Genomic DNA, 17,869 nt, shown 5'->3' with positions numbered 1-17,869 from the left:
GCCTGGTAGCAAGGATCTTGGCCAGAAGCTTAAGGTCAATATTTATTAGTGATATAGGTCGGTAAGACCCGCGCTCAGTGGGATCCTGTCCACTCTTTGCAAGGATAGTTATACCAGTGGGGTTTGACTCTGGGGACACCGAAACACCCCCCCCCCCCCTATCAAAGCATTAAACATAGAGAGCAGAGGCGGGATCCCGACTGCTTGGAACACCTTGTAAAATTTTGCAGTATACCCATCGAGCCCTGGGGATTTGCCCACCTTCAGCTCCTGAATTGCCTTATATAATTCAGCGTGATTTCTGCATTGAGAAAATCTTTTGCTTCGTCAAGTAGGGACAGAAGGTCAACACCTGCCAAATAGTCACCTATGGTAGGAGGCTCCACCACTGTATCAGGGGCATATAGATCGGTGTAAAAGCTGGTAAAGCGTGAGCTAATTTCCTCAGCAGTTAATAACAGTGTCCCTGAGACATCTTTTCTCTTAGTAATGTGAGATTGTGTTACCCTTTCTTTTAAACGTCTAGCTAAGAGATGCCCGGCCCTATTGCTAAATTCAAAGTGCTGCTGTTTAACCAAGTCCATCTGAAAGGCTATCTTATAGAGATCTAGAGCTTGAAGCTCCTTTTTAGCAGATAAGAGTTCCATCAGTATGCTAGGGTCTAAGAAGCGTTTATGGCTAAGCAATAAATCGGGCAATGCGATGAAGAAGGTGAGCTCGCTTAGCATTCCTATCTTTAAGAAAGCTGGCCTGTGAAATTAATTTACCTCAAACTACTGCTTTTAAGCAATCCCATATACTGGGAGAAGTTCCATCTAGATCATTAAATGTCAGGTATTCGCTAATATCTTCTGACAATGAGTCAACAAATTGCTCATCATTCAAGAGACTGTCATTTAGCCTCCAGTAGGAGTTACCAGGCATTCTATTGGGTAATTTAAATTTCCAGCCAAATGGGGGAGTGGTCCAACCATGTGATAAGCCCAATATTGGAATCTACCGTTAGGTGCACTAAATCTTTGTCTACAAGGAACATATCTATGCGAGAATAGGAACAGTGGGCATGAGAATAATAAGTATAATTGCGCTGAATGGGATTCTGTAGCTGCCCTATATCTTCTAGCCCCGAGAGCAGGTGTTTAAGGGCCTTCCTCTATGCGGAGGCCTGTACCCCCCATTCCCCGATTTATCCAAAAAAGGGTACCTGGTCATATTAAAATCACCGCCCACTATCACATGCCCTTCAGCCCAGGACTCTAACAATGTGGAGATGATGTCTAAGAAGTTACCCTGTTCAGTGTTGGGGCCATATATATTAAGAAGAGTGTACAGATTCGTGCCTAACAATTTTTAATGCAATGTATCTTCCATCAGGGTCACACCGGCTATCCTGGACATGGATCACCAGCGTATGTGCAAAGAGGATGCCCACCCCACTGTATTTCCGTTTAACAGAAGCTGAAGTTAAGTATTGCTGGGAATAAAATGTCCCAAAGCAAACATGCTGAGCACATGGGTCTCCTGACAGAAATGACATTTGCGCATCCCTTCCTTGCCTCTTGGAATAATAATTTCCTCTTATACAGGGAGTTCAGTGCCTTCGTGTTAATGGACACTATACGTAAACCTGCCATCATTCTTTTTTAGGACTGTGACAACTATGGTTCCCCGCTAGTCTCATGAATGTTAAGGTGAGACAACGTCTGGCTGCTTTAACTCCTATGTGCGGTAAAGTATAATCAGCATCCATAAACATTCCCCCCTTCCCCCTCCCTTTAACTGAAATGAGGCCCTCATCCCACCCCCGCGGACCTCTATTCGGAGGAGTGAGTACATCGTCCCATGAGACCCCCCACCACCACGACCGGCACCGATCCCCCCCTTTGCCAACATGTCAAAATGACAAACAAACAAAAAGGAATAGAGTTAAGCCCCTAAAAAGTGAAAACTTGTTATACGAAACCATTCAGTCCTCCAGTACTGAAAGATCTCATGGTATAGACCTGGGAGTAAAACATCTGCGGACAGTTCAACCAGGGTGATCGCCGAGAGGTAAAGATCCGCTGGAGTGTCTGCGAAGTCTCTTGCCCCCCTTTTCTATGCGTTGCATTCTGGGCACCTCGCTATGTGGCCGGCCCTGACTTTCGCCTCCTGGAGCAGTGGTTAGTATGTTAACGATCATGCCTACAGCATCTCTCCTGATTCTTCTGGCGAAGTAATCCGTGATGTATCGCCCTCTATGGTGAAGCTCAAGCCGAAGGGAAATAGCCATCTGTATCTCACATTGTGAGTGCGGAGCGTGGTTACAACATCTCTAAATTCTCTCCTTTTGCAAATAGTTGAGGGGGCCAAGTCTTGATATACCTTTATTTTATTGCCTTTCCAGATTACTGAGCCCTCTCTGCAAGCTTTCAAGGCAATTTGCTCCTTCTGTGCATAACTATGAAAACACACCACAATGTCTCTGGGCCTGTTGGGCCGTGGCGCACCTAGAGCCCTGTGAGCTCTTTCCAGCTTTACTACTGCTGCAGCTTCAGGGTCGTCCGCCTGCATGCCCAGAATTTGACCGCAGATGCTGTTTACTACCGGCTGGCAATTTAGAAATTCCTTCGACTCAGGGACCCCCCTGAATCGGAGGTTAGCCTTGCAGGATCTGTTCTCCAGATCTTCCATCCGATTTAATAAGTCAATGTTGGCTTGAAAAAGCTTGTCTTGGCCTTGCTTGCACTTAGATAATTCAGAGGCCTGATCTTCCAGCCTTGTCTGTGTCTCCTCCACCCTGCTCCCCAGCGTGGCCAGATCACCTGCAATCTCTGCCCTCAGGTCGTGGATATTTTTCTGGAGCCCTGACACTGCACATTTAAGCTCCCCAAACCAACGCTGGAAATCTTCTCAGCTTGGAGCTGCGCCTCCTGCACAGTCCCCTCCTTCCTCTCACCTCTGTGGTCACGAGGTCCGCCGAGGCCCATTTCTCCTCACCCAGCGCGGTTTGCACCACGGCGCTGGTGAAGGAAAACTTGTGCAGGTCTATTTTTTTCTTTGCTGCCGACATCTCGCTTGTAGGCTGGTCGTTGGGGAGGAAACTGCTGAAAACAAAGCCATTCGGAACCTGGATGCGGGGGGAAATCGCAAGTGCCGGATCGGGAGCTCAAGAGCTAGGTGGCCATGCTTGGCGGTGACGTCACTTCCTCCTAAGTTATTTTTTTTAAATTGACACAAAAAACTGTGGAATCTGTTGCCAGAGGATATGATCATGGTAGCACAGCTAGATTTAAAAAACACACACATTTGGACCATTTTCTGGAGGCCAAGTCCATTACAGATTATTAAAATCGAGCCAGCATCGGGGAATCACCACCTTCTATGTATGGGAATGAGCACTTCTCCTACCATGTTTCCCCGATAATAAACCCTACCCTGAAAATAAGCACTAGCTTGATTTTCAGGATTTTTGGAGTAGGGCTTGAAATATAAGCCCTACTCCAAAAATAAGCCCTAGTTATAGGTGGACACACGGCTGCACCAAGACTTGTCCGACCCACACCCCCCCCCCCCCCCAGACCTACCAAGAGTCCCTAGGAGGGGGGGGGGGCACGTAAACAAACAAAAAAAAAAAAAAAAAAAAAAAAGCAGCCCCCAAACCCACTCCAACCCTTCAAATTTAATTCACTGCAACCTCCCACCCTCCCGACCCCTCCAAAACTTGCCAAAATTCCCTGGTGGTCCAGCGGGGTGCCAGGAGTGATCTCCCGCTCTCGGACCATCGGCTGCCAGTAATCAAAATGGCGCCGATGGCCCTTACCATGTGACAGGCTATCGGTGCATTGGCCGGCCTCTGTCACATGGTAGGAGCAATGGATGGAGTATAGACTATTAAACTAGTGGGATTTGGAAGACCTAGCTCTTAACTGGGCAAACTGGTGGCTGAACTGGTGAAACTGGCAATGGCATGGGCGTGTGCCCCTTTTTAAACTCCCTACTTTATGTGGTGGAAGCAGGATTTGCGCGCACCTATCTAAAATTGGGTTCACGTGTGCGCGCCCAGGCTATTTTATAACATGTGTACATAACTTATAAAATGGACGCATCTCTGGGTGCGTGCCGGCGCACCAGTTTGAAAGTTACCAACATATAATTTATTTATATTTACTAATAAAAGTAAAAAACAAAGTTAAATTAAATTTTGTACCGTTGTGATGGCTCCCCCGAACGATAGCATACAAAAATCAGTAAATATCGTGCTTACGAAACAGCACTGAAGCACATATATCTGAACCCCACCCTGGAGAGCCCCTTAAGCTGCCCCTTTATTCTCTGCTCATACTTACATGCAATTCTGTACGTACGCATTTAGTCTAATGTTTATAAAGTGCTTATACGTGCGTACATGCTAGATTTATGTATTGAACTCCTGCATAACTTCAAAAATTACCTCCTCTAGGCGCAACAGGTAAGAACTGGAAAGCTAAAGGAAACCCCACTACAGGTTGGCTAGAAAGAGCACCAGCATATACTATCTAGATTTATAGGTTTTCCTTATCTACCTACACATGGAAAGGAAGAAGCCTATTTAAATGTGAGACATTGTCTCTTATGATTTTCTTTTAAGGATTTTTTTTTTTTTTTTTTTTTTTTTTTTTTTTATTAGATTTGTAGCTAGCCTGCATTTTTCTGAAATGCTATGTATGTCATGTAAGGAATGAACTGTTGAATATGCACCTTACCAGCATTATAATATTCAACTGGTAAATAATGCATATTTCCAATAAATATTAGATGACCAACAAAATAAAAAGCAAGACATGGCTACTGTGTGCTTCTGGGTCAGTTACATGTTTGAAGTAATTTAAAAAAAGGAGCCTGAATAGGGGTTTAGATTCATGGTCCAGCTGAAAAAGAGAGTTTGATTTCTAGACCTGATTCCTGCTACGCAAGGTAGCCAGAAATCCCAGGAGAAACCCTGAATGTATCAGTGTTACTGGTCTGTGAAAGGACTCACTTATCCCAAGTTAATGAAAGGGAAAGGAGTGGAACATAGTTTTCAGAAGAAGGGGCTGATTAAGGAAAGCTAATATATTTGATTAGAACTCAAAAAGGTAAAAGAGTTGTAAGGAAAAGGAGTACAGGGAGACACACCTGGAAGAGCAGAGGGAAGCAGGGAAGGTTAACAAGGCAGTGAAGGTAAAGACGGACAAAAATAGCCAAGATAACAATGTAGGAAGAAGGAGGTACGTGGAAGGGACTGTAAAACAGATGAAAAGAACAACATACTGAGGCTGACATGGAAAGCAATGTCTGGTGTTCACTGAACAATGGTTTGGAGAAGGAGAAAAGATATCACTCCATTTATACAAGAGCGGGTTCACGTGGAAACTAGCAAAAAAAAAAAAAAAAAAAAAAATGGATACGGCAATGGGACCACTGAATCACCAGGGGCTCATTTGTAATGAAAGTGGAGTGGGGTTTCAAGGGTTAGAGGTCCCGGTTTCTGGATTTTCTTTTTTTTTTTAATTGACGTAGAGGGATTCAGGACTGAGGCAGGCTTCTAAACCTTTTGGTTTTTTTTAAACAGTGGCAACCTCCAAGCAAGGGGGGGGGGGGGGGGGGAAGAGACAGGATTTCTGTGGAGACCTCCGGGGTGTTTGATTACAACATTCGGGGCAGGGTTGGCCCTTACTCAGGGCCAATTGGGCCCCTTTAAACAATGGCAACCCCTCAGTCCCCAGAGCCACCATCATGTGTTGTAAGGGGGGGAGGGCATTTACTGCTGCAATTTTTCCATGGTGAAATATTCTGTAGGAGTCAGAAATCAGCAGGATCATTTAATCCGGCTTTAAACACTTATGAGGTATTGCTCCCTTGGGGAAAAATACAGTGGCTTAGTGAATGAGCTCCTTATATTGAACCGGCTCTGGGGATAGGGAGTTACCCACTGTACCTGAATAGCAGAATACAAACATCAAATAAATCCCCAAACAGCACACTTTGCAACAGAAATGCTTCTAGAGTAAGGAACCACAGTACAAGGCTCAGGGGGGTAGACTTATGAACAACACATGAAAGTATTCTTTTACACAAAGGGTGAGGTATATAAGACAGATGTATTCCCAGAAGGCAAATACAAAGCAGCATGGAATAAGCACCAAAGATCTTTAGCTGCAAGGAAATGACAGGGAAAGTCATAAAATTGCATGGACTCTGTGGTATTGAATCAAGAAGAAAAAAAAAAAAAAAAAAAAAGAAGTGTGGGGTGGAGGGGGCAGATTTTTAGTACCTCTGGCTATTTTCATCTGTATTTAGTTTGGTGCAGTTTACGTGGTTTCCTAGTTTCAGCAGCTTCTCAGACTGAAGCTGTCACAGCAGGGGCTCTTCAAAGTGGAAAGGCTGGCTGTTGGATTCTAACTGAATCTGGGTTAAAGTTGCTGGATTATCAGTACTCACTAGCCTCCTGTATTTTTTTTTATTTTTTTTTTTAAAGAAAAGCTATGTAGGAGTGGAGGGATTGTTTAAACTATTTTATTCTTGAATTAAAAAAAAAAAAAAACCTTCTGTAGGAATGGGTATGGTTTAGCCTTTGTCCTCAATGAATAGCTGTGAGGAGGAAAGTTAACCTCAGACTGATTGTTAAAAGAGAACGGATAACCCAGCTGTAATATAGCCACATGCTCACTTGGTTTCTGATTATTTTATTTATAATTCCTCATACTCATCCCCGGGCCTGCCCATTCCAGTTCCAATTCTTCTCATATGGCCTGTAAGGAGGCAAGCCTTCCTCTAAACTTCTCATGTGAATACATGATATCTAGCCATTATTCTAGTATTCAAACAACTAGATTTCTAAAAGATGTCAAAAAAAAAAGAGAGAGAGACACAGATATTTCGAAAACACAAAATTTTTAAAAAGTCTAAACAAATATCTTCACATTTGTGCAGCTTAAGGCAGAGCGGATCAGAACCGGAGAAGCCCCCCCCCCCTCATATCCCAACACATCTGCCCCCACTCTCACAAAGAATCCATAAGACTGGAATAGATGGATTACACTGGGTTTGAGAAGGATACAGTGCAGTGTATGTCAGATAGCACTATGGAAGTGATAAGTAATAGTATGAGCCAGAGGCATGTCTCCTATAAGCCCTCACAGGTATCTGAAGGTAAAACAGAAGTGAAGGTATGATAAGTGACCAGATATCCTACAAGAAGAAGAGCAGGCTTATTGTTGAGGGACTTGGAAGGAATGGACTTGGGAGCGAAGTTGTAGATGCACAAGATCAAATACCTACCAGGATCCTTGGCTAGCTGAAATATAAAATCGCATTTAAGAGTGCTGACCAAGAAAGAAGGGAAAGGGAGGCTGTCGTGGTTAACTTGGGCAAATAAGCATAGTAAAAAGGAAGAGTTTAAGAAGTTAGGAGCAGATGCAATATCATGCGTCCAATCTAATGAGCTGGCGCACAAAAAGGGACGTGCAATGGATAATTTGAGTGTCCCTAGCACGGCCATGCCAGCGAGCGCCCAGGAGAAGTGACTGTGCAGACAAGGAAAGACGGTTACTCAATTTTCTGAGTGTCTGTTTTCCTAACCAGTGTACAGCCATGGGTTAGGAAGATGGACGCTCGTAACTTGAGCTTCCCTTTTCCTAACCTGACCACTATCAAGTTTTTGGTATTTGTTTTAGCTTTCTATAGTTCCTCCTGCTCAGTATCGCAACAATATTAAGTAGGAGGAACCACAAAAACCTACTTTTTTACTCTTCTGAGCATGGCTTGGGGTGCCTCAAAAAACTTAACACCAGCTCTGGGCTGGCAATTTTTGAGCATAAAAGTTTACACATCTGGTGCATTTTTTTTTTTTTAGTACGGGAGTACTAGCTAATAGCCTCATCAACATGGTGTTTGCATGTGATGACTGCTATTAGCTACATGCCAGTATGAATGTGCATTCTGTACGCGCTAATCCCAATATTGCATTGGGCGTATGTAAGGGAAACTGCAGGATCAGCTGAGCACAGCACTGACATACAGCACAGAGAAGGGATGACCTGATTAAACCATCCTTGAGTCTGGAATGCATAGTTTAGACTGGGACTGTTGGCATAGATCTGATTCTGGGATAGTGAGTAATCCTGTCCCACATACACAGTCTAGTTTGGCACGCACACTTGTTTACATTAGGCTATAAAAGACAAACAGCTATGGCCCAGAGAGAGAGAGAGAGAAAGCTGCTGTTCCTTTGCAACATGCAAAATGATGCTTTTCCTTTGTAGACGTACAAAGTGACGAGACCCCTTCGCCTGTGATGTGCTCTCTCCTTGCCAGGCTGATGACTAAAAGGGTGTTGCGAGTATTGGCCGAGATACAGTGCACACACAGATGTATATGCTTAGCACTATTTTTATGCTTAGAACTGTATACCTTTATGCTTAGAATTGTTAAGATTGTATATCAATAAACATATTTTACTTTTACCTTATTCTCGCTTACCTCATTCCTTACAGCGTATGTCTAGCAAGTCCAAAATGCACTTCCAACTGTGCATTTAGCGGCATGCTGAGCTCAGCGCCTGATATTGCACCGGCCCCTTAGGAGGAGGATCTTTGGCGGTATGCAAAGAAAGCAGCATTTTCAGAGATGCTACTTATGTATGGTAGGCTATAATCACACCAGAATTCAATACATTGCTAAAAAGAGGGGGTGTAGAGGAAAGGGTTTTTGGATATCTTAGGAGTGGGTTGCGAAATGGAAAAATACATCATTGTACTGGAGGGACAGCCTGCATTTGTCAGAGAGAGGTACCAGGATCCTAGCTGAACAGCTCAAATCATATTTTAGCATGAATTTAAATTAAATGATGAAAAAAGGTAGAAGCCAATCAATCAGGCTGTTACCTCTAAACAAACAAAATTGGGGCTGAAAGACACAAGAGTATCTTCAAGGTTACCTGGAAACAAAGATGACAAAGAGCACAGGGAAGACAAGGGAAGGAGGAATATCTGAAAGACCATGAGCACAAATGCTGACAGCTAATGGTTCCAGGCTTGCAAGCTCTAATGGTGGAGGCAGATCTGGCTACCATAGCTGTCCCAGTAACCTTGGCTCAAAGATCTCATGACTGGGCTATAATCTGCTCTGGAAAAAGAGTAAACAGAAAATGGGGAACAGCAACACGTTACATAAATATTAAAGCAACAGAAATGCAAGGGCTTAGTGAAAGAGGAAGGTGCTGTGGGTTATCTTGGAAAAGGGAGATGTAATTTCCAATTATATTGGCATGAGTAAAGAACTCTGCACAGACAGAATAGTTAAAGATTTTCTGATCTTTCTTCCTTCCGTCAAAAAAAAGTCAGTGGAGGTGGAGACAACAGTAATGGAATTCAAGAACGCGTGCAAAGTAAAATGGAAAGCCAGAGTTTGTGGCATTGTACCAGAATAAAACTGGGTAGACTAGACTAGAGGAGCTTACAGAGCCTTTTCTGCCATCATATTCACGTTAGTCTTTGGCAATTCTGACACAAAGGGTTGTTCTAAATTTTGCCCTTTGGAGACAGATACTCATGTTAAAAAACAAGTAACTACAAGAAATAAAGCCAGTGGTGAACTAGATGAAGCAGGAAAAGAAAGACAAAAGCATAACTTACCTCATAAATAGGAAGTGTATCAGAATTCCATGCACTGATTCTAACTTCGTTCACATCGACCACTGTTACTTTAATCTGGGGGCACATCTGTGCAATAACACTACATGTTGGTCCACCAACATAACCAGCTCCAATGCAGCAGATCTTCTTAATTTCAAACATGATTGCTCTGGAGAGGAAGACAAGAAGGCTCAGTCACACCGCACACTATGGCAAGGATACTATTAACATTTAGCATTACAGAATGGTAGGAAGAATGCATATTGTGCTCAGCAGCTAAAAGGTTTTGTGGTTTATTTAGAATCAAAACACATCACCGCATGCTTGAGCCAAACCACTGCATCTCTGAAAAAAAGTCAATTTTAGAATGACAAAACTAGGCACCCTAGTATCTGCTGTGGAGAAAGAGATTCCACTTCTCCTTATTTCTATAGTGCTACATACCAGTACTTTTTGGGTGCTTAAAGGCAGCCAGGCCCTGAAATATCTACCATCTTCATATCTCTTGCTTGATTATATGCTTGGAAAATGAAAGAAAACTACTTGCTTACTTGTATATTGTGAAATTTCTGTATAATTGTACCACAGCACAATATTCTCTATTATAAATAATCAAATGTTACTCTTAGTGGTTAACTATCTTTAAAAAAATAAAAAAAAAGAGACACATACTAGGTTTGAGACTGCAGCTGGCCCTATCTTCAACTTTTCCCCAGTGAGTAAAGGAAGTAAGGTCAAAACGTTTCCAGGTCAGTGACCTGGCAGAAAAATCATCCACTGGTTAGCAAATAGTGTTTTTCAAACATAAAATAAGTGGCATGTGATGGCCAATTTTTCAGATATTTTCAGCTTTCAGAACTCTTATTTTAAAACCAAAATGGAAAGGAAAGCACATTTGTCGACTTAATAGGGAGATTCTAAAACCTCTACAAAAAGGCACTAACTATCTTTTTATCCAACTGTTTGATAGCAAACTTGGGTTTTAATGCCCAGCTTGCAAAAAAAGTGTTACATCATTTGGGAATCTGGCATTAAAGCTGAAATTAAATGTGAAAGTGTTACCCCTTCTGGTATTCATCCCCTCCCAAGTGTGCAATGAAGGACCCTTACCAAACAAAACAAAACAAAACAAAACAAAAAAAAAAAAGAGTTTCTATCCCACCCCTCCCCCACGTCAAGAAGGCTGATCCCCACACCATTCCCTCCCCCCTAAAAAGACATCCAGGCAGAAATGGTGACCCTATACTCTGCCCCTGGATCAAGAGGCTCCAAGGCCCCACATTTCTCCTCCACCTACCCCTTCAGAGACCTGCAAGGAAAGGGAAAAGTTCTCTCCTGCCGACAGGGAATGTAAACATGGCACCCAATGACCTCAAGCTCTCCTCTGCCCTGCATCAAAGCAGAGAGACTTCTGTAGAAAAATGTTTAAAAAAAAAATTCTGGACAATTTATATTGTATGAACAGGAAATAAAAAGCCTCAAAGCATCGACTAATGAAGGTTGAAAGTGATCCCCCTTTAGAAAACTAAACAGAAGGAAACCCAGAAGCCACAGGAATTACAAAAGCACAGATATCACTTTATTTAATTTAGCTTTTTATATCCTGCTTTTCAGCACTTCAAAGGGTACTTCAAAGCGGATTACATTCAGGTACTATAGGATATTTCCCCAGTCTCCACAGGGTTTACAATCTAATTTTGTACCTGAGGCCAACACAGGGTAAAGTGACTTGCCCAAAGTCACAAGGAGCGATGGTGGGATTTGAACCCTGGTTTCCCTGGGTAATAGCCCGCTGCTCTAATCACTAGGCTACTCCTCCACTCCACTTCTGGTGTTCACAAAGTAATGCCACAGCATATCACTGCATAATGGCCAGCCATCAGACTCTGGGGTCCCCCTTACTAACTTGTGACTATCATTCATGATCACAAAACTGACTCCCACTGCTCAAGACCCAGAGCGTAGTAGTATAAGAACAGGTGGGAGAATGATAGCTAAAGAAGCTGGGGGAGGAGAGACTTGGATACTGGACTGGCTTTGGCAACCTAAAATGATCACCTGGAAGATAAAAAGGGATCAAGAAAGGAAGACAACAGCTGGTTAACAAAGCATGGAGGTATTTATGTAAAGGCTCCCTCAAAAGGAGGCAAGATCCACCCAACCATGAATCTCAGCCCTCTCCTGGTTAATGTTTATTTTGTTTTTGTCTTTTGCAAAAATTAAGAGGTCTATATTCACCTTCCGCGTGGCTCTGCTAGTTAGCTAGTTATACTTAACAGGCTAACTACTGCTGTATATCCAGCAGCACAGGTCACACCACTGAATATACCGGGCTATGTAAAATGGTAGCCAGTTATGTATAACCAGCTAACTTTAGGATAGCCCGTTGGCCAGATAAATCAGTCAGCCAGCTCTGAATATCAAGATGGCCGGATAATTTATCCGCCCAACTCGAATGCTCCCCATTCTCAGCCAACTAAGCCACATAAATCAGCTAAATGGATCCCACTGACCGTAACCGGATATTCAGCAGTGCCACTTAGCCAGCTAAGTGGTGTTTTCAATATAGAGCTCAAAATAAGCAAAATTTAACAAAAAAACAGGGCCTCCTGTGCCCAATCTAACCCACTCCCCAAAAATTGTTAGGGCCAGAAACCTCCCTAGCCCAATCACCAAGGCCCAGGCAAAGGGACCTGGCCTTCAGTTCGGGCCTCGATGCTGGGGCCTGGGCCTAAGCCAAGGCTTTGGAGATGAGACCCAACCTTCATTCTGGGCCTTGGCGACAGGAACCAGCCAGGACCTAAGCCAAAGCAATGGGTAGGGTTGCCAATTTACCCCAAGTCGATTGAGCATACCGATCCAATCCTGGTTTTGCCCTGTTGCATGGCATTGTGGTTCAGGTTATCCCTTTGATTTATCTTAAGACAAACAAACAATCAGAACCTTGGCTCTGTGCACACAACGGGGCAAAACTAGGCCCGGATCAGCCTAGTCGGTGGACCTGAGGTGAGCTGGCAACTCAGGGAAGCCTTGGGTCTGTCTAGGGGCCTTTCCCTTTTGTAAACTTTACAAAACGTTCTTGACATTTCTAATTTTTGTTTCAAACAAATGCACATCCCTAGCAATCAGGAGTGGAGGGGTGGGGGAAGATGTCAAGTGTTTTTTGGAAACACCTCACAGCCAAGAACAAGATGACAAGAAGCAATAACCTACAGGCAATCAAGTTTGTGCAGCCGATAGCCACAAGATATTCCTAGTACAGTGGATGGAGGTAAGAAAGGTGATGGCCACAGTTACGACAATGGAGATGGTCAGGTTTATATAACTGACATCCTTAGTTACAGCAGTGTAGGTAGGGGCAACAGGACCAATTAGGTCGGTGAGTCAAATAGTCCTAATCTGCCAATATCTACCATATTACTATGGATTTTATTTAGGACAAAAAGGGCACTGTTTGAGGCTTGTGCAGAAATAAGTGTTTTAAAACTTCCATCCAGAAACAAGAGTCATTCAGTAAACATCAACCACAGTACTGCAGAAAGCGTTCCCTCCATGACTGTTACACAGTGCTGTCCACTTTATTGCTTGCTGTACAGTACACGTTTTTAAACCCTGAACAGACAGCTTGTGAGAGCATGCAAGAAACAAATCTGTCCGGCGGCAGAGGAGGGAAGGCAAGATTTTAACTGTATATAAAAAAAAACACCCCACAACTTAGAACTAGTGACATTTGGGGAAAAAAAGACCCTAACTACTTCTCAAACTATTTAATACAGAAAGTGATAGATAAGAGCCACAAGGCTCATCTTGAATGCCCATTCCTGAACTACCACATTAACAAACCTCAGGTTTTACTCTCATAACTAAGGATCAATTGTGCTTATCACATGCTTTCTTGAACTGTTACTATTTTTGCTTCCAGCACCTCCACTGGGAAGCTATTCTACATATCCACCAGCCTTCCTGAGAAGAAATAAGTTTGCCGATGTTAATCTGGTGTCTTCCTCTTGGAGCCTATTGTTGACTTCACTCTAGAAATTTCTTTCAACTGAAAAATGCTAGCTTTGTGTGCCTACTAATATCCCCTCATAGCTGAACGTCCATCAAATCTCCCCTCATTCTCCTTTAGAGTACCCATATTTACATTTAGTCTTAAGCCAAAATGAAGCCTTTTGGCACATGCTACCAATGGGAATCCGTTACAACCCATGGCTTGCCAGAGCAGAGACCTTTCATTAACTAAAAAGCACTACATTGTAACGCCCACTATACAACAGAACAGTCCATGGAGGGGAGCAAATTTAAGAACAAACCACATAAAATTCTAATTCACTGCCAAGCTAGGAACTACTTTTTGGTCCTCTATACAAAACCCACTGGAATTCTATTTACTCCGCAGTAAGGTAAACAACCCATCAAGAAAGCACTCTTTTCTCCAGACATCTTACACCAGGGGCGGCTCAAGGCAATCTGCTGCCTCAGGGAAAAGGATAAAATGGCAGCCCCCCCCCCCCCACACACACACACGGCCCGGTGCAGGTGAATCAACAGAAAGGACAGTGCAGGGGGAAGGCAATGGAGGGTGAAGTGACTTGCCCAAGGTCACAAGGAATGGCAACAGCATTTGAACCCTGGCTTCCCTTGTTTGCAGCCCACGGTTCTGACCACTCAGTTTTGGGCGGGTTATTTTTTTTGTTCTCAGTTTTTGGCATCTGCACTAGGGAGTGCCGGAGAAAATGTTTAATGGGGCTGAGCAGTGGATTTAGAAATAGGACTCCTCCATTCCCTATTGCCTGCCTCCCACCCTTCTCCAGGATCTGCCCCCTGGGGGTGCGAGAGGTTGGTGAATGATGGGAGTGTGTGTGTGGCACACTCCCTCTTAGGGATGATACAAGGGTATTAGATGCCCTGCCTTGACAAACCTTACAGCCTCTCATTTCCCCCATCACTCCCCTCCCCAGATAATTAAAAAACTTATGTATTCTTTTCCATTTTAAAATGTATTAAACTTCCCCATCCTAAAAAGGCAGATAGAATGTCTTTTTCCATATGCAAAGCACAATCTTCTGAAGTAAAAAACATCACAACATATACTCATATTATATAGGCATACACTAAAAGAAACTTTCAATAATGTTTTATATACCGTTATTCCAAAATAAGATCACAACAATTTGCAACGTTATCTTTCAGTTTCTGGGTCAATATTCCCATTTTAGGTCAGCATTCATGTTCTGGTTTAATACAAACAGTTAAAAGATAGTCTAGGTCATATTCATACATTAGATAATACACATAACTAGATTGTTTCTTACAATTATAAATACTAATTCTAGGTCAACAGATAATTCATCAAAATGTGAGTTAATGTGCTATTTCATTATCCTATGTGCCATGCTCATGCTGTAGACTTTTGCACTTAATATCATTCAATTCTTTTTACTCAATTTACTAAAATTGTTTAAAGATCTGAGTGTAAAGTCAGTTTATTGGCCTTTATGTTAGATTATAAGCTTTTCTAAAGAGCCATGTTTTCAGTTCCTGTTTGAAACTCTGTTGTCAGATGTAACGACTCTGGGAGACAGTTCCATAGCTTGGGGCCTGCTATGGAAAACATGCGGTCTCTTATTTGCATTAAGTGTGTGCTCCATGTTGTAGGCATTTTTAGAAGTCCTTTGTCTTACGAACTTAGGGCTCTCCCATTTTGTGGTCTGAACTGTATCATGTGTGTTATTATACTTAAGTAAGCATTTGTTGGTTTTTGGGGTTTTTTTAATTATATTTGTGACTAAAGAATTCCTTTTTTTGTAACCAAGAACGATACTTGGATGATATGATTTAAGACTAATGAAGAAATAATTAAAAAAAAAAAACCAACAATTTTCATCAATCTGTATTCCAGGGTCTCATACCTGATATGAAGGAGTAATGTTAAAGTTTCCTAGGTCTAGGACGGGCAGTTTGATTATTGTGGAATTGCTCCTCAACCATACAATTTCAGGGGAGGGGGGCTGTGTTTAGTGTTAATTTCAGCTGAGTTTGTCTTTGTTGTATTGCCTTCATGTATGTTGACATTGTGGAGGTAGTTTTTTCATATGATTTGTCGAATAGGATGTAGAATTGTATGTCATCTGCATAAAGGAAAAATTTGATTCTTAGTTCCGCTAGTAATATGCATGACAGCATATAAATATTGAATAGGGGAGCTGATAGTGCTGAACCCTGGGGGGACACCTGCATTAATTGGGAAGGTGTCAGATATGTGATTGTCCAGTTTTATTTGCAATGATCTGTTTGTTAGGAAGGATGAGAACCATTTGGTAACAGTTCCGACTATTCCAATTTCTCTCAGCTGATGGCATAACAGGAAGTGGTCTACGGTGTTGAAGGCTGCTGTTAAGTCTTCTGCATAGAGTGTCATATGTATGATTTTTTTACCTGCCGGCGAGAAATTGTACATCTGCATGCGACGCAAAGAGCTCCTGGCTCTCAGAGAATGAGTCCGATCTCTGGAGGCTAGAGTGGCAGACCTGGAGGAGCTGAGGCAGACAGAGAAGTATATAGATGAGACCTTCAGGGACATAGTAGCCAAGTCCCAACTTCAGACTGGCAGCCCTGGTGCTGCCTTGGAGGAAGAAGGTCTCATGATTGGAGAGCATCAAACTGGTGCAGCAGGAAAGGATCATGTAGCAAGGACCTGCTCTCCAGGTGATGCATTGTCCTTTTGCACCGAGGATATCTCCCCAAGGCCTACTGCCCAGGAAGGAAGGGTTAGGGCGGCCATCAGTTGGTGATTCAATTATTAGGAATTTAGACAGCTGGGTGGCAGGTGGGCGTGAGGATCGCCTGGTTAACATGCCTACCTGGTGCAAAGGTGGCAGACCTCACGCGTCACCTAGATAGAATTTCAGTCAGTGCTGGGGAGGAGCCAGTTGTCGTGGTACATGTGGGCACCAACAACATAGGAAAATGTGGGAGGGAGGTTCTGGAAGCCAAATTTAGGTTCTTAGGTAGAAAGCTTAAATCCAGAACCTCCAGGGTAGTATTCCCTGAAATGCTCCCTGTTCCACGCGCAGGTCACCAGAGGCAAGCAGAGCTCCGGAGTCTCAATGTGTGGATGAGATGATGGTGCAAGAAAGAGGGATTCAGTTTTGTTAGGAACTGGGGAACCTCTTCCGAAGGGATGGGCTCCACCTTAACCAGGGTGGAACCAGACTGCTGGCGCTAACCTTTAAAAATGAGATAGAGCAGCTTTTAAACTAGAACAAAGGGGAAAGCCAACAGTCGCTCAGCAGCGCATGGTTCGGAGAGAGGTATCTTCAAAGGATACTAATGATGCATTAGAATTAGGGCATCCCAACAGTGAGGTTCCAATAATAAGAAAAGTAGTCCAAGTGCCTGTAACTAAAAACTCACCTGAGCTAAAAAATTCTAACATCCCTATCAATTAAAAATACAAACAAAAAACAAACTTTGAAATGTTTGTATGCTAATGCCAGAAGTCTAAGTAAGATGGGAGAATTAGAATGTATAGCAGTGAATGATGACATAGACTTAATTGGCATCTCAGAGACATGGTGGAAGGAGGATAACCAATGGGACAGGGCTATAACGGGGTATAAATTATATCACAATGACAGAGCAGCACCCGGGAGGTGGTGTGGTGCTTTATGTCCAGGATGGCATAGAGTCCAACAGGATAAACATCCTGCATGAGACTAAATGCATAGTTGAATCTTTATGGGTAGAAATCCCTTATGTGTCGGGGAACACTATAGTGATAGGAGTATATTACCGTCCACCTGGTCAAGATGGTGAAACGGACAGTGAAATGCTAAAAGAAATTAGAGAAGCTAACCAAATTGGTAGTACGGTAATAACGGGAGACTTCAATTACCCCAATATTGACTGGGTAAATGTATCATTGGTACTTGCTAGAGATATAAAGTTCCTGGATGGAATAAATTAAATTTTTATGGAGCAATTGGTTCAGGAACAGACAAGAGAGGGAGCAATTTTAGATCTAATTTTCAGTGGAGCACAGGATTTGGTGAGAGAGGTAACGATGTTGGGGCCGCTTGGCAATATGATCAAATTTGATTTAATGACTGGAAGGGGGACAGTAAGCAAATCCACAGCTCTCGTACTAAACTTTCAAAAGGGAAACTTTGATAAAATGAGAAAAATTGTTAGAAAAAAAACTGAAAGGAGCAGCTACAAAGGGAAACTGTGCA

General features: G+C 42.9%; 1 protein-coding gene across 1 annotated transcript in view; it reads right to left on the bottom strand.

Annotated features, from left to right (window-relative positions):
* The window catches only part of UGDH (UDP-glucose 6-dehydrogenase), an 86,079-nt gene that overhangs the window by 56,632 nt on the left and 11,578 nt on the right, over positions 1–17,869 (bottom strand). Inside the window, exon 2 of the mRNA XM_029589276.1 lies at positions 9,636–9,804. Within this exon, the coding sequence (XP_029445136.1) occupies positions 9,636–9,797 (162 nt within the window). The 5' untranslated portion in view covers positions 9,798–9,804. The remainder of the gene's footprint in view (positions 1–9,635; positions 9,805–17,869) is intronic.

Source organism: Rhinatrema bivittatum, chromosome 1 (assembly GCF_901001135.1).
Source record: "Rhinatrema bivittatum chromosome 1, aRhiBiv1.1, whole genome shotgun sequence".
NCBI lineage: Eukaryota > Metazoa > Chordata > Amphibia > Gymnophiona > Rhinatrematidae > Rhinatrema > Rhinatrema bivittatum.
The sequence above is the reverse complement of the archived record's forward strand: the minus strand, read 5'-3'. Positions and strand labels throughout refer to the sequence as shown.